Source organism: Calliphora vicina, chromosome 5, assembly GCF_958450345.1.
Source record: "Calliphora vicina chromosome 5, idCalVici1.1, whole genome shotgun sequence".
Classification (NCBI taxonomy): domain Eukaryota; kingdom Metazoa; phylum Arthropoda; class Insecta; order Diptera; family Calliphoridae; genus Calliphora; species Calliphora vicina.
Genome location: NC_088784.1, coordinates 73,532,814 through 73,556,406, shown reverse-complemented (window position 1 = coordinate 73,556,406; position 23,593 = coordinate 73,532,814). Strand labels below are relative to the sequence as shown.

At 29.5% G+C, this 23,593-nt stretch overlaps 1 protein-coding gene across 2 annotated transcripts in view; it reads left to right on the top strand.

Moving 5' to 3' along the window:
* The window catches only part of LOC135962425 (uncharacterized), a 109,350-nt gene that overhangs the window by 80,593 nt on the left and 5,164 nt on the right, over positions 1 to 23,593 (top strand). For both annotated transcript variants that reach the window (XM_065514347.1, XM_065514348.1), the window contains one exon: positions 6,497 to 8,167. In XM_065514347.1, the coding sequence (XP_065370419.1) occupies positions 7,131 to 8,167 (1,037 nt within the window). In that variant the 5' untranslated portion in view covers positions 6,497 to 7,130. The remainder of the gene's footprint in view (positions 1 to 6,496; positions 8,168 to 23,593) is intronic.

Genomic DNA, 23,593 nt, shown 5'->3' with positions numbered 1-23,593 from the left:
ACAAGTAAGAGAGCTATATTCGGCTGAGCCAAATCTTATATACCCTTCACCAAATTATACTTCAAAATAAAAATTCTAAATATTTTTAGGTAAACAAAATTTATTTTTTTTTCAAAGTTGTTTTTTAATTTTTTGGAAAATTTTTTTTTTAATTTTTTAAATTTTAAAATTTTTTTAAATTTTATATTTTAAAAAATATTTTTTGGTTTTTTAAATTTTTTTTTTGGTGAAAAAAATCGGGTTAACAAATATTTTTTCCGATTTTCACCCATTGTAGGTCCAACTTACTATTGTCTTGTATATGTCGTTACAAAGGTCTTTGAAATATTTATCATTAGATATCCATATTGTCTATATTAATGACATAGTAATCCAGATATAGGTCAAAAATCGAGGTTGTCCCGGTTTTTTCCACATATCTCAGCCATTTGTAAACCGATTTTATATATTAATGACTTAGTAATCCAGATATAGGTCAAAAATCGAAGTTGTCCTGTTTTTTTCCTTATATCTCAGCCATTTGTGGACCGATTCTGCTGATTTTAAATAGGAAACTTCTCGAAAGCATGCCTGACAGAATTATTGAAGATTTCGATCCCGAAGATATCTTTGGTCTTCAGAAAATTGATTTCAACAGACATACAGACGGACATGTCTTAATCGTATCCGCTATCTATAAGGATCCAGAATATATACATATTCTTTATAGGGTGGGAAAATTATATTGTGGAAATTACAAACGGAATAATATATATACTTATACTTATATATACTACGGTGATCGATTCTTCGACATTTTTCTTACGTACAATTTACATTTTTTCAGAGCTTTGGTAGCACTACAATATATCTTTGGTAGCTCTAATATATATCTGTCTCTTTTCATCATACTTGCTGAACTACTGTTTTTCCTATCTTTCATAAGGTCTTCGGTTAAAATGTTACCCATTTTGAAATTAAAATTGAATTTGAATTTTTTGAAGACCTTATGAAGGTAAAATAATCTCTTTGAGTAAGTTTTCAGGCTTTCCAGATCACTTGTGAGATTTTCTAAATACAAAAAGTCTTCTAAAATAGTTGGAGTATTTGTTTTAATTTTTTTTTTTATTTTGAATATTTTTTTAAAAACACACTTTTAGAAACACACCGGCCATTCGAGGAGATAAACCTGGTTTTTTCGATATTCGAAATGTGAGCTTTTCACCCTAATATATACCCTTCTCACGAAGGTGAAGGGTATAAAAAATGGTTGGATTTTCTACAAATACTGCTTATGGAAGGTGCTGGGTATGATTTGGAGTAACTTAAGCTAAAAGATAAATTAAGGGCCGAATTTTATAAAACGAAGCGTTCAGAAACGTAAGCAATTGGTGTGAAGAATATTGGGAAAAAGGTTTGAAAATTGAATTTTTTCCATACAAATTTTTTTTAAAGTTTGACGTATCATAAACGGGGGTCCTAAATAAATTTAAGAGACAAACAAATAAAACTTCCAACAACTGGTTGTAACTGTCTCCAAACCGGTTACTTGTTATATGAAATCAAGTTCTGGGACCCAAGACTTAAGCTGAAGTTAGACTTTGTAAACATCTATGATTGAAGCTAAAGTTAGACTTTGAAACACCCTATGATTGAAGCTAATAGAGGACTGTATAAATACTATATAACGATTTATGATTGAAGCTAAAGTTGCACTATAAAAAGGCTTACAATTGAATATAAATTTGGACTATATAAGGAATATATAAAGGCCTTCGATTGCAGCTAATATTCCACTGCATATGTGCTAGAGATTGAAGTTAAACTTGGTCTATATAAAGACCTGCAATCAAAACTATTATTGTTCTATATAAATCCCTATGATTGAAGCTAAAGTTGGTCTAAATAAAGACTTACTTACAATTGAAGGTAACGTAGGTCTATATAAAGATCTACGATCGATGCAATAGTTTTTTATATAAAGACTTACAATTGAAGCTAACACAGATTTATATAAAAACAAATGATCGAAGCTTAAGTTCGTTTATATAAAGATTATATTAAGTCTTACAATTGAAGCTGGCATATTCGTTTATATAAAGTCTTACATGTTACGAAACTTCCTCAAGGGCATGTATGTGGTGTTGCTGACTAGCTCTGTCTCTCATATTTGGGGTGGTTCACAAAACCCTCACCACATCCCGATTTCGCACAATAAAAAAAAAATCTAAACAAAACAATACTACTATGACATAAAAGAAATTGCACTGACACTAAAACACCCCAAATATGAGAGACAGAGCTAGTCAGCAACACCACATACATGCCCTTGAGGAAGTTTCGTAACATACAAATGAAGCTATCGTAGGTCTATGTAAAGACAGACAGACAGTTGAAGCTAATGTTGGTCTATATAAAGTCCTATAATCGAAGCCAAAATTTATTAATATAAAGACTTACAATTTAAGACAACGTAGGTCTATATATAGACCTACAATCGAAGCAAATGTTCGAATTGATACTGAAGTTAGTTTATATAAAGACCTACGGTCGAGGCTATACAGATCTCCAGTTAAAGCTAAAGTTGATTTATAAAAAGACCTACGATCGAAGTTAAAGTTCGTTTATATAAGGACTAAAAAGAGTTTATATATACAGTATTACAATTGAAGTTAATGTTTTCAATATAAAAACCTACAATTAAAGCAAAAGTTGGTCTATATAAAGACTATATAAAATCTTACGATTGAAACTTAAATATTGTCTATTTAAAAACCTACAATTGAAGCTAATTAAGTTTTTTTTTGCACGCAATATATGAAAAAACGTTAAAATTTTTCAAAGGGGGCATGGTTTGTGGAACTTCTGAGGAGTAAATAAATGTTTTTTATATAAGTATTTGATATTGGTGAAAACCTTAGGACTTGAAGATTGATATCTTAGTAAAATTAAATAATTTTATAAATTTTTGGGGCGTTATTTACCTTAAAAACTAAAATAATTATAATATGGTGATTTTTCACAAAGAAAACTATTAAATTTGAGTTAATGTAAAATTTTAACCGTTAAAGATATTATAACAAAATTTGAAACTAATATAGACTCAAAAGTTGTTAAAGCAATGGCATTATAATTTTTGAAATACGTTATTTTAAAATAACGAAATTCCTAAAGCGGGGAAAATGTGTTCCAAAAACTGATTTTTTTAGAAAAGTCTCTACTGTGACGTTATTTACCGTGTGATAGTAAAGAAATTTTGTGATACGTCCGCTTAAAGGAGCCAAATTTAACTTTACATGCTTTTGCATTAAGTTTTCTTTCGGGATTATATAAAAATTGTATATAGTGCCGAAGGAAATTTTGTTCTACAAAAGACAAATTATATATGGGCTTTTTTGGGAAAAAAAATACGCCCATTTTACATGTTCCAACTTTGGATGCGTTTAACTTTTTATGGGGACGAGATAGCTGTTATTTTATTGAGAATTTTATCGCCAATATAGATGGTATTTTAAAAATAAATTTCGACCCTCCGTAGGCTCGCATATCTAAAAAAACATAAAAAGATCGAGCAAAAATAATATAATAATACCTAAATATCTCTTCAACTAATAGAGATAACCTACAATTGTAAGCGTAGATCTTCTCGAGGACTATTTATATAATTTCAGCTCATTCGGATCAAAAATGGATTTTTGGCGATTTTTTTTAAAATATTTTAGACCCGATGTGACCAACTTTGAGGGGCTACGCACTGGACCCCATTAGCGCTAGGAAGCTGAACAAACGTGAATCAACTAGAATCAACCTCAGCTCAAACCATGTGAAATTTCGTAACAATATCTCCAATAGTTCCCAAGATACCGAATTATTTGCAAAAAAAAACGTTTTAAACCATTGTGCGTCTATATAAAGACTATATGAAGGCCTAAAATTAAAGCTAAACTTGGTCTATGTAAAGACTTACCATTAAAACTATAAAAATACCTAAGATTGAGTAATCAACATGATTGTCATTACCCGGCTATAGTTATTTATGTGAATTGTTTTGAACGCACTAGTCCCGTGACTAGAGAAAAGACCCCATATAAATTAATTAATTTATTTGTTTAATATATCAATATATTGTCAACTTTTTGCCTCAATTAAACAAATTTCTTAAAAAAAATTGTCAATTAATGACCAATTAATCCAAAATCATTTGGATTAGTTCCATGACATGTTTCAGGGTGTCTAAACCTTATCAATTTATGAACCTTATCAACCCTATCGCGAATCAATATTTCACATGAAATATATTTCCCTTTTCCCATTTTTCGTTCATCGACTTTGTTCACGTGAAAGAATTCTCCATTTTATGAAATTTTTAGATGGAATTTTGTAAATAATAAATAGCTGTTTCGAAAAAAATCAACTATTGTGAATGAAACGTTCATGGGAATATCACAATAGCAATTTTCCCTTCGAGGGAAATTGATATTACATGTGATATTTCACATGTTTTGTCGATAGGGTTGAATATTTCACATGAAAAATTTTCCATTTTCCCATTTTTCGTTCATCAATTTTATTCACGTGAAAAAATTTATGGAATTTTGTAAACAATAAACAGCTGTTACGAACAAAATCAACTATTGTGAATGGGAATATGACGATAGCAATTTTCGCTTCGAAGGAAATGGATATTTCATGGAAACATAAATTTCTCATGTTATTACCGATATAAAGCCTAAAAACCTAACCCAAACCCCACGGAACCAGTGATATAACTAGTTCTAAGTCAGTTTCTTTGCCTGTAGGCTACTTACTACACAGTTTCTTCATTTAATTGGTTTTATTACATTAACCCACTTAATTTTAATCTTATTTATCTACATTATTTGCAAAATCTTTTTCCCTAATAAATTAATTAAAATTTTTAAAAATTTTACTCATTTTTATAACAAAAAACTTGTAAATTTTCCAAAAATAAAACAAGAGAATATTAAATCAAATAGAAAATATAATTTGGATTGCTCGTTTTATTAATTCCAAATTATGGCACCGTCTTATCGTCTGTTAAATTGTTATATATAGTATGTACGTAGTTCTATATAATATAATTTAATTATACAAGTATATTCATCTATTTACTACGTCTTGATAAGGCAACACAGTCAACAAAATCATTTACTTCACTTTTTTTCTGTTTTTGAACGTTTGTTCAACGAATAAAGAAAGAAATAAAGACTAACGACTTCCATTCATCTATTTAATCATCATTTTATATGAAATTGTATTTGAATACACGTAATGTATGGGTACAGTGTGTTTTACAAGATAATTTTTAGTGCCTAGATACTATCATCATTTGCTAATTTTATTTACAGAGTAGGGTAAATAATAGAATTATTATTTTTTTTATCTATCTATTTGAGTGCTGTGTTTAAATAGTTTATTTGTCTCGTGTGAGTGATCATAAACATTTTCTTAGAAATGGTTGGTTTTCGAAGAAAAAAATTTAAGCCTTTTGAGAGCCAGATTCTAAAACTTCAGTAGAGAAATATTTCCAAAGGGCCCAAATATCTTACAGATTTAATATATACTCTATTGGTAGAATCACAAGGTATCCTATCGGGTTAAAAAATATTTTTTTTCCGATTTTGACCCATTGTAGGTACAACTTACTATGGTCTTATTCGTCGTTGCAAAGGTCTTTGAAATATCTATCATTAGATATCCATATTGTCTATATTAATGAGTTAGTAATCCAGATATAGGTCAAAAATCGATGTTGTCCTTGTTTTTTCCTCATATTTCAGCCATTTGTGGACCGATTTTGTTGATTTTAAATAGGAAACTTCTCAGCATGTCTAACAGATCCCGAAGATATCTGGGGTCTTCAGAAAATTTTAACAGACGGACATGGCTTAATCGACTCGGCTATCTATAAGGATCCAGAATATATATACTTTATAGGGTCGGAAAATTGTATTGTGGAAATTACAAACGGAATGACAAACTTATATACATAGACCCTTCTCACGAAGGTGAAGGGTATAATTAGTAAACTTTGATTTATATTAGAAAAATACACCACAGAATTGGTCCCGTGATTGCTTCCTCGAGGTTAGGGACCGGTTCTAGTTCTAAAACTTTATATTGCCACTTTAACATGGCAATGTTTCAGGAGGGAGTAAATTTACACCTTTTCGATACTCTATGAAAGTTCAAGGAACTAACTGGTCTCAAAATGGGATAAAAATAAACTGTGTAAACTGTTTCACATGTCACTAGCGCGCTTAAAACAATATGTCAAATAAAAGGATGCAAATATAGTGAAAATGGTTCCAACTACTTACATGTTTATTATAATTTAGTTTGATAAAACTTATTAATCAATTTTATATACAACATATTTAATAAACTGTCAGCTATTTATCACAACTATGTAATTAATGCTGATATAATTTAGTTAATATTTCTTTTGACGTTTTCCTTTTATCTAATTCTGTTTTGTTTTCTTTTTCTTTTGCAGAAATGTCATCAACATACACCGTTATCTTTACAACAGAACCAAAATTTTCTAACTAACAATACAAATCTCATTAATCAACACAACAAAATAAAGAAATAAATAAACAAACAAAACAGTGAGAAAAAAAGAGAAAGAGATTGAAAAAAAACAAAATTAAAGAGAAAAGCAAAGAAAAAAAATCGCTTACAATTAATCAAAACAAACCGAAATAAATTCATTTCCCCATAGTGTTTTTCAGAAGGCTTGCAACGCCTTCTTTACACCATTCAAATAAAGGCAGCTTCCATGCAAAATTTCGAAATAATTTATTTACAAATTTGCCAACAACATGTTTGTTCAAAAAGTAAATAGTAACGCGATCATTTGACAACTACTGGAAAAACGTATCTGGTATAAATTATCAACACAACACATACAATTTGTGAAGAAAAGTGCTAATAAAATCTAAAAGAAAGTAAATTTTTTAATTTAAATACAATTTTTTTTATTTCAATTATTTTATTTATTAAAATAAGAAAACAAAAACGAAATAATAAAACCACAAAACCAAAAAGTGTTTTGTAAAATCCAGTGAAAAAGAAAAAAAAAATAAAAACAAATTTCCTTTAAAAACCAAAATTATCAAACCTACCGCATGAGGGTTAACGTGTCTAAAGCATCCATTTCAAAAACGTTTATGTACGGTTTGAAAGTGTCACTTCAACGCCAATTAACTAAAAGCAATAAGATATCTTTGGAATTTTACTTAAATCTAGCATCAGCAAAACAATTCGTCGTAGCCTTAACCATTTTAGCGGAATTTGCAACATTTGCAAACCTATTATTGCCAGCACTACTCCTACTCCTACTCAATATTTTTATTTCGTTTAACGTGTTTAGTCGTTTAACGGTCTTAATGAATGACTTTCGGTTAAAAACTTTCTATTATAAATCAAGTAAATCTAGTAAATCTAATAAAACAATTAAAACCTCAATCACGTCATCTAGTAAAAGTAAAACATTTAGCTCAGTTCTAACATCGGCATCAACGATTAACCTGAAATTATCAGCAACCTCGATAACATTAACATCGTCTGCAGCAGCAGCAGCTTTTACAACGTCTGCCGCATTGTTTAAACAGTCGAGCAGCAAGAATAATAATCATAATCGTACTTATAACAATAGCAGTAAATCGAATAAAGTTTTTCTCTATTATACACCACGTGATCCACGTTTAAGGATTTTCCTAAAAACTAAACACTTTTTTAATAGACCCCAACAACAACAACAGTCTCAATTAAGTAAATCGAAATCTAAATCCAAATCCCAAGAATACAATTGTTGTTGTCCACTTGATAAAAGTTTATTTAAAGTTTTAAGTGATTTGTGTAATTATGGTGAATTAATTGGTGGTGGTCATAAAAGTGGTGAATATAATAGTGGTGATAAACACACAATTGTTAAACAATTAAATAGTGCTAATAATTATAATAATAATAATAATTTAAATAAAACTCAACTTATTTGTGATAATTCAACAGAAACAAGTGATAATTTAATTGTTGCAACAACTGCTGCTTGTGCTGCCATTGAAACTAACATTTCTGCCAACATTTTAATTGTCATCATTATTGTTGCTGTTATAAGTGAATACACCAGGGAATTGTTTAAATCTATTGAAATTTTATTAAGGTAAGTGGCCAATTATGATATTAATTATAAATTTTAATTGATAAGCTAGAACATATAATTATAGTGACTAGTAGTGTAGGTACTGTATTAAGCTGTGTGCTATTTGAAAACTATTGGTCCGATCAGTAAAAAATTCAGTATATGAAGTATGGTTATATGAATAATTCCCAAGCGAATAATTTTCCATAGTGTTGTCATTCGAAAAAAATATATTTTTTATATGAATGAATAATTTAGTATTAAAAATTATTCGATCAATAATTGACTATTAATCGAATAAATTTATTTTCTCGATGAAACATTTGATAAGCTCGAATAAATTAAAAATATATTTTATTAAATTATTCGAATATTATTCCTTAGAATAATAGATGAACGGAGTTTTATTTTGAGAACGAAAATATATATGGTAGAAATTATTGCATTTTCCAAAAGATGAGGAAAAAATATTATGTTCTACATACTCAGAAATCCTGAAATTTTCCTTTTATCCTGCGACATATAATCGCAATAAGCATTCTTCGTGGGACATATAATCTCAATCAGTGTTCTTGAAGGGTGATTCGAAATTAAACAAGTAAGAGTGATATATTCGGCTGTGCCGAATCTTATATACTCTTCACCAAATTATACTTCAAAATTTTAAATATTTTTAGGTAAACAAAATTTTATTTTTTTCCAGTTGTTTTTTTCATTTTTTGCGAAAAAAATTTTTTTTATTGTTTTTTTAAATTTTTTAATTTTTTTTTTTTAAATTTAATTTTTATACCCTACACCACCATAGTGGGGAGGGTATTATGCGTTTGTGCAGATGTTTGTAACGCCCAAAAATATTAGTCTAACACCCACCTTAAAGTATACCGATCGACTTAGAATCACTTTCTGAGTCGATTAAGCGATGTCCGTCCGTCCGTCCGTCTGGTTGGCTGGCTGGCTGTCCATGTAAACCTTGTGCGCAGAGTACAGGTCGCAATTTTGAAGATATTTCGATCAAATTTGGTACATATTATTTTTTCGGCTCAAGGACCAAGCCTATTGAAACTGGATGAAATCGGTCCACTATTTCACCTAGCCCCCATACAAATGTCCTCCCGAAATTGGACTTTATCGGTCATAAATGTTTAATTTATTTATGTATCTCCACAAATTCAACTCCAAATAAGTTTTGTATACACAAAATTCATGTCACCAAATTTTGTTACGATCCGTCCATAATTAGTCATAGCTCCCATATAGACCCGCTTCCGAAAATCATTTTAACGTGCATAAATCGCTTAAAAATGTTGGTAAACACACAAAATTCAACATAGTTAATTAGACATAAATCACACGACCTAATTTCATGGTGATCGGTCCATAATTGGTCATAGCCCCCATATAACCCCACTTCCGAAAATCACTCAAAAATATAAATTATTGAAATTTTAAAACAAAATTTTTTTTTGCTCTTTTACTTAGTGTAGGGTATTATATGGTCGGGCTTGACCGACCATACTTTCTTACTTGTTTTTTTTATATTTAATTTTTTTTTTTTTAAATTTTGACCCATTGTAGGTCCAACTTACAATGGTCTTATATACGTCGTTGCAAATGTCTTTGAAATATCTATCATTAGATATCCATATTGTCTATATTAATGCCTTAGTAATCCAGATATAGGTCAAAAATCGAGATTGTCTTGGTTTTTTCCTCATATCTCAGCCATTTGTGGACCGATTTTGTTGATTTTAAATAGCAAAATTCTCGAAAGCATGTCTGACAGAATTATTGAAGATTTGGATCCCGAAGATATCTGGGGTCTTCAGAAAATTGATTTCAACAGACAGACAGACGGACATGGCTTAATCGACTCCGCTATCTATAAGGATCCAGAATATATTTACTTTATAGGGTCGGAAATGAAAAATGTAGAAATTACACACGGAATGACAAACTTATATATACCCTTCTCACGAAGGTGAAGGGTATAAAAATAAAAAACATCAGAATATTATTAAATTTAGATGAAAGTACACATTTATTTGTTTATTTATAGCATTTTATAAATGTAATTAAGGATTTAATTTGTGGAATGGTCCAAAACACTTGTAACACAAAGCATTGTTGCAGCCTGAGCATATCGTCTTTGTACACTTTTCGATACCAAGTGAAGACTAGTATGCTCTACTGGCATACTGCTCTAATATAATAAAAATGAAGAAATTCGGGAAATATTTGGACCCTCTGATATCAAAAAACTGGAGATGGGTAAAAATTTTGAAAATTTAATTTTCAAATACGAATATCTCCTCAGCTATAAGAGATATTTGATAGATACGATATGGTTTTATAGTGCTTTATAATTTTTATGAAATCGGCATCCAAACAAGGAGATCCCAGGGGATCCCTACCAGGGGCACGGCCAGGGGATCCCTACTTTGGGATCCCCTGGCCGTGCCCGTGGTGGGTCCATGAGGTCCAAAGTCAAACTCCAAACTGAACTCGACAAGACTTCCTCTTTGCGCATGTCAAACTTTATTAAAATTTTACTAAGCGTTTAGAAGTTAGAGATTTATTTCTCTCTATATTTTTTCTATACTACTGTGCGGCCGACTTCCAATCTGCTCAAATTTCAACAATGTTGTGAAATTAATTTTCAAGCTGAATTAATACGCTGACATGTACCGTTATGTTTTAATTCAAATATTAAAATAAACTCTTGGGGCACTGCTACACGTTCAATATACATAGTATATTGACCGCGATCCAGTATCGCGATATTTATTGAACGTGTAGCATGCAGTATTGATGGATCGCGATCCAAATCGCAGAATAACCTAATTTTACGTGATCCATTACAATGGATCGCGACCCAAATATCACAATATATGTATATTGAACGTGTAGCAGTGCCCTTAAACTGGTTTAGGTAATATTTAGATAAGAAATTGCATTTGAAAATTGCTGGGACGTATTATACCAGTTGGGTTAAACCCGAAAGGGTTAAAAAATTAGTCGATCACTCGAATAATATTTTAACCCTTTTGGGTCTACTGGGATAATAAATTGATAGACAAATAAATTGATAGACGAATAAATTGATAGACAACATTCTATACTTTATGGTTACCCTAGAGTGAATGGAACCGTAGCTACATTGGCCCTGTAAGGGTTCTATCAATTCTATCAGTAAACAATCTTATGTAAAATAGTATTTTCTATTGAAAATCTTGTGTATAACAGTATTTTCTATAGAAACTCTTGTGTATAACAGTATCATGTTTATAACAGTATTTTCTTCAGAAAATCTTGTGTATAACAGTATGTTCTATATAAAATCTTGTTTATAACAGTATTTTCTATAGAAAATCTTCTGTATAATAGTTTTTTCTAGAGAAAATCTTGTGTGTAACTGTATTTTCTTTAAAAAATCTTATACAGTGACGGACATTACAATAGAATCACTATCAATTTTTCATTTAAAACTAGGAGCAATCATAAGGATTGGTGTGGGCCAGAAAATATAAAGAAGTGGCAAAATGTGTTGTGGACGGACGAAACGACCATTAATTTAATTGGTAGTGATGATAAGACATGGGTTAGACGTCCAAAAAATGGCAAAAACCAAAAACGTTTAAACATGGTTGGGGAAATATTATTATATGGGGATGCTTTTCTTGGTATTGCGTTGGTCCAATTTGTTGGATTAAAGAAAATATGGATAAGCACTTGTATGTAAATATTTTGGAGAATGTTATAAAGCCACATGCAGAATGGTATATGCCCTTAAAATGGCTCTTCCAGCAAGATAATGACCCAAAGCACACATCAGGTCTTGCCAAAAAATGGTTTGTATATAACAAAATTCATGTTATGGAATGGCCGTCTCAATAACCAGACTTAAATCCTATGGAAAATAGTAAAAGACAAACTCGGACCTGAAAAATTGAAAAACAAGGAAGAACTTTGGCAGAAAATTCAGGAAATATGGTATGCAATTTCCCGATCTACATGCGAAAGTTTGTTAAATTCAATCCCCAAAAGATTTGATGCTGTTATTAGAAATAATTGATATGCAACAAAATATTAAGAAAACAACGAATTCTTATGATGATTTTTTATTTTTAATCATTTTAAGACTGATTGATTCTATTTGAATGTCGCATATTTTATTTAGTGTTTTAGATTTGACATCGTTTTTAACATAAGAATGTGTTATTTTTTTATTTTATTTTTTTCTATTTATTGTTTACGTTATGCGCATTAATATATAATGAACAAATTTAAAATTTTGAAATCAAATTTTGTAGTTTTACCGCTTTAATCGAATTCATATGTAGTGATTCTATTGTATTGTCCGTCACTGTATATAACAGTATTTTCTATAGAAAATCTTGTGTACAACAGTATTTTCTATAGAATATCCTGTGTATAACAGTATCGTGCGTATAACATTATTTTCTATAGAAATTCGTGTGTATAACAATATTTTCTATAGGAAATCTGGTGTTTAAAAGTATTTTCTATAGAAAATCTTGTGTATAACAGCATTTTCTGTAAAAAATCTTGCGTATAACTGAATTTTCTATAGAAAATCTTGGGTATAACAGTATTTTATATAGAAAATCTTGGGTCTTAAATTATTTCGAAAATTAAAAGAACATTTGAAATATTTCGGATTCGAACGTCATATGATTTAATCGCCGAATATTAGGCTCGGCTTCAGTCATCAATAAAATTTTATCTGTATGTTGAAATCAACTTTTCCAAGTCACTAAATACCTTACATACTTGATTGATATATCAATGTATTGATGTATACATCAGTATATCCACCATAGTCCAACTTAGATAGCTATTTAAAATCGAGAAAATCGAGAAAAAAAAATTTTAAACAAAATTTTGTTCACCAAATTGTTTTTTTCAAAAAACATTTGTTTTCAAAAAAATATATTTTTCCAATTTTTGTTTTCAAAAAGATTTTCTCACTCTAATTTTTGTTCACTAAATATTTTTTACCAAAGAATTCATTGCGAATTAATACATAGACTCAATTTCTTAATAATTCAAATGTATTGAATTCATTAAATTGTTCTTTAATTTAAATTTGCTTAATAAATTGTATTTAATCATTAATTTTGAATTAATTCTTGAATTCATATCTACCAGAGCTGTAAATGAATCATTCTTTTTTGATTTTAATTCATTATGAATTAGCTAAATTTTGAATTAATTCATTGAATTGAAAAAATGAATTGAATTGAATGAAATTTGAATCAATTCAAACGAATTAGGCAGAAATGAATTTCAATGAATTTGTAAAAATGAGTTGCAATTCATTTGAATTGAATTGATTTTGAATTAATTCAAATGAATTAGAAAAAAGAATTGGCAATTCAAATGAATGAATCAAAAATGAGTTGCAATCAAAATGAATTACTAATTCTTTTTTCTAATTCATTTGAATTAATCCAAAATCAATTCATTTGAAGTGGAAACTAATTCATTTTTACCAAATTCATTTGAATTGACTTAAATTTCATTCAATTCATTTTTTTATGTGAATGATTTTCGAATTAATTCAAAAATTAATGATTCATTTACAACTCTGATATCTACACAGAAAAAACAAAAATTCAAATCCAATCACAAAATTCATAAAGTCAATTGAATATTTTATTGAAATGGGACCTATCACAAAAATCACAAAATCAAACAACAAAATTTGTAAATATTTTATTGAAAAAAAAAATTTTTTTTTCTTATTAAAATATTTTAACATTTTTTCAATAATTTAAAAAATTGTTTGAGTTTATAAAAAAATTCAAACAAAATTTTAATAAAGAAAATATTTTGTTATGTACAAGTGTTGTCTATTATTTTGAATATTATAAAAATGTATCACAAAATGAAAACGTGCTTGATTTTAAGTACATTATGTTAAAATATTTACAAAACAAATAGACGTTTCTCATTATTAAAAAAAAGTTGTTAGCATTGTTAACCATCAAATTTAAAACCAACTAAAATATTTATGAAACCAAATAAAATAAATAATAAAATACAAATCTGATTTCAAACATGCATTTGTTTGAAAATATTTTAGTCATAATTTTTTCTGTGTACATACTACAAATTAGAATATTATTATTTTTTTTTAAATTTTGTAAATGATTAATGAAATAGAATAAAATAAATAATTTTTATGCAATTCCGATTAGATTTAAATTAACAAACATTTAATTATTCAAAGGTTAAATGAATATTATTATGAATTAATTCTATTAAAAAAATGGGTTTCAATGAAACTAATAAAAATGATTATATATTTGGAAGTGTATTTATGGAATGAATTGCTATTATATCTAAATTAATTAAGATTTTACGGAATTAAGCTTACATTGAAATAATTAATTCGAAGCTCTGGCCAGTTTTCTAATTATTTACTCTTTATTGCAAAAAAAACTTGTTATTTAATATTTTTTAAATTCAAAATTATCATAGTACCAAAATTTTATTAAATATTTTTAACTAATTTCATCTATTGAGAAAAAATCAGATTTCTTTTATAATTGATCATCTGCGGCACTTTTACTTCCAATACTTTTATTCTCATTTCTATTTTGACGTCATTTCCTACGCAAAATAATAAAAACACATGATCTGTTTGACACACATGGCTTTCACATTTGGTATATTGGAATTATTCTCAATAAATATTTATCACACTTTAAATCTAGCATCAAGGATTTTTAATAAATAGTATATTACAACACTATGGCGCTTAAACACAGAGAACAAATTCAATAAAATATTTTCATGGTTATGTTTTATGATCTGCAAAAAATGTGTGTTTCCTTAAGTTTATAAAATTATAAATAAACCAAAAATAATTTACATCAAAATTGACATCTGATTTTTGTCATTTGGATTTTCTTAATAATATAATTAAAATTTAGTCACTGGTTTTTCAATATTTTTCTTTTCTTATTTTCATTTCCATTTATAATATAAAAATAATTTTCTATAACATTGAGATTTATTACCGCACAGACCAACAACGTCAACGCCATATTATAAATATATTTTTTTTTATTATAATTTTCTTGATTGTTTTTTCTTTAGGTTGTGCTAAAAATTTTTCAATATCTAAAAATAATTTTTTGAAGAAAACGAACGACGAAAATGATTTTGTACTTGTACAAGATCATAATGAATTAATAATTTATGAAGCAACAACAAAAAAATGGCAACATTTTTTCTAAGTACATACGTAAATATAACAACAAAAACTACAACAATATAATTTTTGTTGGCAACAACAATCAGACTAAAATGTTGTCTAATTTTGTTTATTTTTTTTTATGTTTGTCTTTTTTGGGAGAGGGATAAATAAGAGAGATAAATAAGAATCAAAAACTGAAACAGTGTGCCCAGTTTGCGGGATTTTTCCCCAAGATTTAGGAGATTTTTTTTATCCATTTATGTGAGTTTTTAGGTTACATTTTTAAAAAAAATTGTGTGGCCCTTTTAGTGACTTAGTATTTTGTTGGATTCGGCATGTTATCTATTGCTGATTAACATCGACGATGCACAGAGGGATTTTGGTGTCAAAAATCCTATTTTTCGACCACTCAATTACAAAAATCAAATGATGCAGTTTTGTAGAGAAATGTTTAAAGATGAAATGCGCACTTATAGTTTTAAGTGCAAGTGTGTTAAGCAAAAATTTACTTATATTTTCATGCATTTCAGTGGTTTATATATGGGGCATTTCACGTCAAGTGAACCAACTTTTGAAATCGATGTCTTCCGATGTCATTGTTGCGATGAAATTTGCAACAATGTTAGTTCTATTGGATAGTAATTCGGACACCATTTTTCAACAAGATCGGTCAAGAACTCTCTGAGTTATAGGAGGTCAAAATTTGACATTTTGGCCAAACAGGTGTTTTTTTTATCCATATAACTTATTACCTATTGTTCTTAGCAAAATGTGTCCCAAATAGTTTAGATAGCTATTTATGCAATCTTTCGAAAAAAAAAATTAAAAAAATTTAATAAAATATTTTTGATTTTTTTTTAAATCAAAAATATTTTTGACTTTTTTTTTCAAAATGGGCCCTTTTTATTTTTTTTAAGAAAGCTTAGGACTTTTCCTAAGCGACCTATATGGTCGCTTAGTGGGATGCGAGTGGGATATCTATCAAAAAAAATATTTTGTAACTCAAGATTTAAAATTTTTGAATTTTTTTGCAAAATCAAAAACTTTGTTAACTTTTTTTAAAAAAATGGACCCATTTTTTAATTTTTTTTTTGCTCAGAAGAAAGCTTATGTGTTTTCCTTTAACACCCTTTTTGTCGCTTAGTGGGATGCGAGTGGGATATCTATAAAAAAATGTTTTGTAACTCAAGACATACAATTTTTTACTTTTTTTTGAAAAATCAAAAACCTTTTTGACTTTTTTTTTCCAAAATGGACTCTTTTTTTATTAATTTTTTTTTCTCAAAAGAAAGCTCATAATGAATTAATTGAGCTTTTCCTTTAAAACCTTTTTGGTCACTTAGTGGGATGCGAGTGGGATATCTATCAAAATAAATGTTTTGTAACTCAAGACAAAGGTTTATAAATTTGCACTATTTTAATTTTTTTCATATTTGTGTGTAAACCTTAAAAATTAAACTTACCCAGAGAAACTAGACACATTAGCCTTTCCGATGGTATGTAACATACCCAACTATATATATACATATATGTATAATTTTCCTGAAAATACCATTTACCTTTAACATATTTGAAAAATATAGAATTTCTCCTTAATTAAATAAAAAAAATATGGGGATCATAAACAGTTATGCCCAAATCTATAAGCCTCTTAAAATTATTATATTTTTGATTTTCCATGGAAAAAAATAATGTAGCCCCACTTTCCCCCAAGCCGTTGTTTTAATAAAATGGAACTTAAAATTTTTTGTCGATTAATAAACGAAATATCAAAAAAAGTCTTATCTGTGTATGAGTTTCATTGGCGGTGGGCGTGGCCGATTTTATTGAAACTCGGCATGCGCTCTTCTTATGTTTCAGAAAATGTATTTACCAAATTTCTAGAGTTTTACTTGGATAGGTTACATTTTATGCGAAATGTAGACTTTTGCTTGGATAGGAAAAATTGTATGTGAAACAATCGATTAGGATTATATGGACAGTAGGCGTTGGGCGTTGTCTTTATAAGCCATCCTTCTGTGCGATGCATTGAACCAATTAAAGGTTCAATCGTCTGTTTTGAAATCATCCGTTAAAGTTTCCTACGAGGTATAATATTGTAAACGTGGAAGGTATAATATTGTATATGGAATTTTTGATCTTATGAGATCTGGCGATTGGGCAAGCCACTTCAAAACGTGTAACTCATGGGATTGGTACCACTCGGTTGAAACCCTATATATGTGTTTGTGTTTCAAAACAAAGGTATCCGATTTCAGTCATAGTTTGTTTTATGATTTGAATTGGACTTCGAACTGGATACCTTAACTCTCTTATTTGTGTACTTGGGAAGCAATCGCTTTTCTTTCAAACGAATCAGTTGCGTTCGGTACAGGTTTCCTGTGATGGTTTGGTCAGATTTCAGCAGCTCATAATAGATAGGAACCTTTTGCTCCCAACAAATACAGAGACTTACCTTGGATTTGGTGTCGATTCGGCTGGTTGGCTGGGCTTCACATGCGATCTCTTAGGGCACTGCTACACGTTCAATATATATTGACCGCGATCCAGTATCGCGATATTTATTGAACGTGTAGCATACTGTATTGATGGATCGCGATCCAAATCGCAGAATAACCTCATTTTGCGTGATCCATTTCAATGGATCGCGATCCAAATATCACAATATATATTGAACGTGTAGCAGTGCCCTTACGCTTCTAGTTATTGTAATTGTTACATTTTTCATCGCTATTCAATTGTGTTCAAGCATTATTTCGGACATACAAAATCGTCTTTCAAGGTCTCTCGGTTTAAACTCTTATGATACCCACTTTCCCTGATTTTGGATGAATCCTGCTGCTCGTAAACGTTTTGAAATTGCAGGTTGAGTAGCTCCCAATGATTTTGCAAGCTCTTGTTGAGTTTGACAAAAATATTAATGGAGTAATGCCTCCAATTCTTGGCATTCAAAAGATACGCCATCTATTGCAAACCCCGCTTTTTAAAGTCGTACACCAAATATATTAACCTTTTAAGTCTTACCGTTGCCGCTAAGCTACCATTACCGAAATTACAGCAAATACTGTTACCGTCACCGAAATAATCGAAATTACTTTTTTACCGTTTCGAATCGTTAACCAACTTTGCACTATAAACAGGATAGCTTTTCAGAAACGAGTGTATTCTTGCTGTTGCATGTCTCTATTAGTTTTAATAATAATAATCGTGCTACCATTTGACCGGCAATATAGCCACAGCGGTTGTTTTTGACTAAGCGCATTCTGGACGTCGATTTTTGGGCCACTTTTTCTAATATTTTAGTATGTCACGAATAACACGAACATTGTTGTCCTCCAAGGCATCAATTGTTGCTGGTTTATCAGTGATCAGATCCATTTCTCGACCTAACGGTGCATTTTTGTGTATGTAAAGCAGCGAAATGCAAACTCACACCACTACAGTTTTTAGATATTGTAGTTGTATGAGTTGAGAATTACCCAGCAGTTAAGCAAGAAGTCAATGTATCCCTTAAAGACAGTAATTGTCACAAATGTCTTATTACTTGGCTGACTCCATTTTATATACATATTTTGGTCATTTGACACGTGTGTGCACTTTGTAGTGCAGAGAGAAGACAATTGGTTACTTTATACATCCCAAGTAATCTAGCGTGAAGACAATTGACACTTAAGTGTCTCCAAGGAATCTGGAGTGTAGTCACTTTAAATGTTTTGTGAGTACTGTTTTTTTACAAATTGTGTTGATATAATTCTCATACAGTTTATTTTTATTTTTGCTTAAGTATACTGATATCACATGCAACATATCATGAAGTCAGTAGTCACTTTAGTGTCTCTTAATAACATACGGTGAAGTCACTTCAAACTTTTTATGTACTGCACTTTATTTTACCCACTAGAAGCGTTGACTATTTTCGATCAGCTATCAGATAGTCCCATTGTAATCAAAAGGATCAATTGAAACCCTGCTTAGGACATGCACGTGTTAAAATAACTAGTCAAGTAGCTGATCAAGTAACCAGTTATAAAGCTAGTAAGACAACTGACGCTATGTAACCAGTATGTGAAGCCAATGCGTTGCCTACTTTGGACCAGCTATTAGACAGTCCCATTGTAATCAAAAAGAGACAATTGACCCCCTGCCTAGGATATGCCCGTGTTAAAATGACTAGCCACGTGGCTATTGAAGTAACTAGCTCCCACCCTAAATGATGGGTAAAATCACTAGTCCGGTACTGTCTCCTAGAACTGCTGGGTATTCTCTGGCAAAAACAAAAACAAATAGCTGAAATAATGAAATAAACAAACATAAAAGCGTAACACAACCTGCTTCTATCAATGCTCATGCACAAAGTATACAGAGGCGACACGGCAAAAAAAATATATTTGTCTCTTTCGCTCGAAACAATTTCAATTGGTTTGGTTTTGTGCTTATTTATATAGTTGTTTGTTTTAACGCACTATCTGTATTAAACCGCAAATTTGTTTTCTCTTTCTATCGAAACAATTTCAAAAAAAGCTGATTTAGTGTTTTTGAACTGTCAGATTTGACGCCTCTGTATACTTTGTGGCTCATGCGAGACTGACTGTTTTTATACAATGTGTGTGCTTGCGTACATGTGAAAATAAAAAAACAAGAGAGCTCATTTGAGAGCTCACTGCAGCTCGCTGATGTAAAGTGGCCACTTTAAATCGGTACGGATTAAAACGAGAATAACTTTTAAATGGAACAACATATGTTAACATTTTATACATGAGATTAAAGGTAATTTATAAAGCTTTTAAAAAATATAAATGTAGGTTTATGTGTCTTTATTTCGAATACAATTTCTGGTTTTTCCTTTTATGCCTCCCATTAATAGCTGCACAATTTTTCTCCCCACTTCTACCGTTATTCCAGCATATTTATCTGGTTATTTACTGTACCTGCACTCTTTTCAATTTACGTTTAACAATTGCCCAATATATCTCGATTGGATGAAGATTTGGGCAATTTGTTTAATTCATGTGTTTTGGTATAACATCAATATTATTCTCATTATACCACTTCATAGTTGTATTTGAGTAATGACAACTGACATGACATTGACCAATGACAAATTGGCTAAAACTTTGTATCAGATGTGTGATGTCGTATAAATGACAGCAATCGCTTTTCCAAACTCTCTTTTTATACATAATTCTGATGTAATTGTTAAACTTTTCTGAAAATATTGACTCTTCAAACCGCAGCTGCGGATTGCCTGCCAAATTAATATTATTGTTCAATTTTACAAATTTTCGAGCTGCCGAGATGCAAAATATTTAATCTGATATCTGCCGAATATCAGATTTTGGGTATATTTTAACACGATAAAGTCGGATTTTTTAGATATTTGTGCACAATTTTATCACTAGCTTCTTTTTCCATTTTGTCTACACTTTTTAAAACTAAACATAATGACCTGCAATCCATTGTAGTATAATGGTAGATTTGTTTTTAAAAACATATGTAAATCTTCTTCCATTTAGATAACAGGGGGCGTTGTTATGATTACTACAGTGCGTACCGATTTTAAGTGGCCACTTCTTTAATGGAGTCTGTTGTGGATTGGTCTCATTCCATATCCCGTTATGCCAAAAATGAGCCTCATCGGTGAACACAATTTTGCGTCTATAAGCAGCGAGAATCGATAACTGATTTCAAAGTAAATTTTGATAATTTGGTAGCATTGTTCAAGAGTCCATCTATTCCTGATGATCTACCAGAGTATACTGATCATAAATGTCAAAAAGTGAGGACAGTATGACAGTTCGTTTGACAGTTAACCCTATCTTAATTTATATTGGACTTATGCCCGTAATTTCAACAAATAGATATCTACGGTGTAAATTAACCTGCAGATAAATTTACCTAAAAGGTAACTTTACATTATTTTCATATCAATATCTACGGGTAAAAATTACCAAATATTTTTACATCATAAGTAACTAAGCACTGATGGATATCTATTTATTGAAATTACGGGCATTAATTTAGTTTAAAGGTTGAATTCAATATTATTGCACTGCATAGACTGCATAATAAAGTTTTAACAAAATCTCTAACCACTCAGGCAACTCTGCTCACTTTAGGTCTTTTTAATCTCTGTCTCTTATTGTGTCTGCCAAAAGATCTTTTCCACTATAATTATCTTTTAATGATGATCTTCTTAATTTGTTTTTAATTTTTTTTTTGTTTTGTTATTCTTTTCTTAGCTTTTCACAATATTTCCTTTTGAAAATATATTTCTGCACAATCTATTTTCATGAGGTCAAGTTGAAGGAAATTAAATTTGAAAATTATTTGAAAAACAACAACATAAAACAAACATAACATTTTGTTTATTGTTATTATTAGTATATAATGTTAAGTGTGTTGGAAGAGTGTGTTACGAAAATTGTTGTCAGTTCTGAAATTCAATTAATTCTGCAACGAACATTTGTCACTAGAAACGGCACCATCAGAGAGAGTGGCTAATTTATTTCCTACATACATTCGTTTGACTCACTCACTGAGTTGTCATTACGGTCGGTTCGTCTATATGTTGTAATTTTCTTCGTTTGTTTTGATTTCTGACGTTCACGCGCTTCTACGAAAAAAAATTAAATAATGAAAACAAACCAAAAAAATAAAAAAAAAACATGCTAAAAACATTGTATGTATTTCGTTTTTAATGTTTGCAAACAAACAATAAAATATAAAAATTAACAAAAAAAAGTGAAACAAAAATTATGCAAAAAAATGACGCATCTAAAGCAGTTGAAATTGAAATGTTTAGTTGGATTTATAAGACCATAAAAATCAATTGTGTTGTAGTACCAAATATAGTGACAGAAATTAAAATTTACATACAAATTTGTTTGTTTAAATTAAAATAAATATAGAAAAAAATACTACTCAAATGTGTAGAATATGCACATAAATATTATTACAGTATTATGCAAAATGTTGTTACTTGTTTTGTCGTTGAAGGATTAATTAATTTTTATTTTATCGGTTTTGGCATTTCATTTATTTTTCTTGCCACAAATTTTTCCTATTAAGTGTTTTTTTTTGTTTTAATAGTTTTTACTATTTTAATCTTCGAAATGTTAAATGTATTTGAACGCTGTCATCCGTAATGTATGTATATTCATTAATTTATTTATACAAAAACAATCTTTATCTTTTAATTTATTTATAAACAATATCTTGCTTTACAATGTTGCACTACAGAGTGAATTTGCAAATGTTTTGCAATTGCAATGACATATTTAAAATTTTCCGCCAAATAATTACTCAGCAATTACCAAATATATTAAAAAATTAACATTATTTTATATAAGTGTTTGTAATTTAAAAAAAAATATTTTTTTTCTTGCCGCAAATTGTTTTTATTTTTTAAACCTATGTATTTCTAAATACAATAAACAAGAGGATTTTCTTATTGCCACCTCAATCTATATCATTATATCAACCATCAAAACAGATGGGAGGTACATTGATTTTGTCATTCCGTTTGTAACACATCGAAATATTTCTCGCAGACCCACAAAAGTCCTTATGAAATTCTAAGACGATCTAGCTATGTCCGTCCGTCTGTCTGTCTGTTGAAAACACGATAGCAGCTAGCTGTTGATTATGCGGAAAAACTTTACACAAATTAGTTCTAAGTACTCAGAAATTACACTGTAAAGTCCCCATTAGGGTTTTTATCCCAGGAATTCTCGGTACAAATTTCCCGGGAATTTTGCCAATTTTTCACTACCCGATTACCGGGATTTTTAGTCGGGAATTCCGGGAATTAAAAACTGACGAAAATACATAGAAAACAAGTTAAAACTCTATTTTTTCACCAAAAAACAGTGAAAAGTTTTTTATAGTTTTTTGCTTATATCTCGGCAATAATAGACCGCTTATTATTATTTATTTGGGATTTTCCGTATGAAAATTTAAAAAGTGAATTCATTATTTATAGAATTTATTTCCTATGGAATCATTATAATTTCTTTAAATTTCTTCTTCAAATCCATAACAAAATAGCTTCATAAATTTATTAATTGATTAAATTTTTCATCAATTTAAATCTAGTACAAAAAGGCTTAAAACAATTTTTTCAATTAATTTTGTAAATTATTTGATTTAACAAAAATTGAATCATTCAATGTTTGAATAAATTCTGTTATTAATTAACTTTGAAATTAATTCAGTTTAAAGAA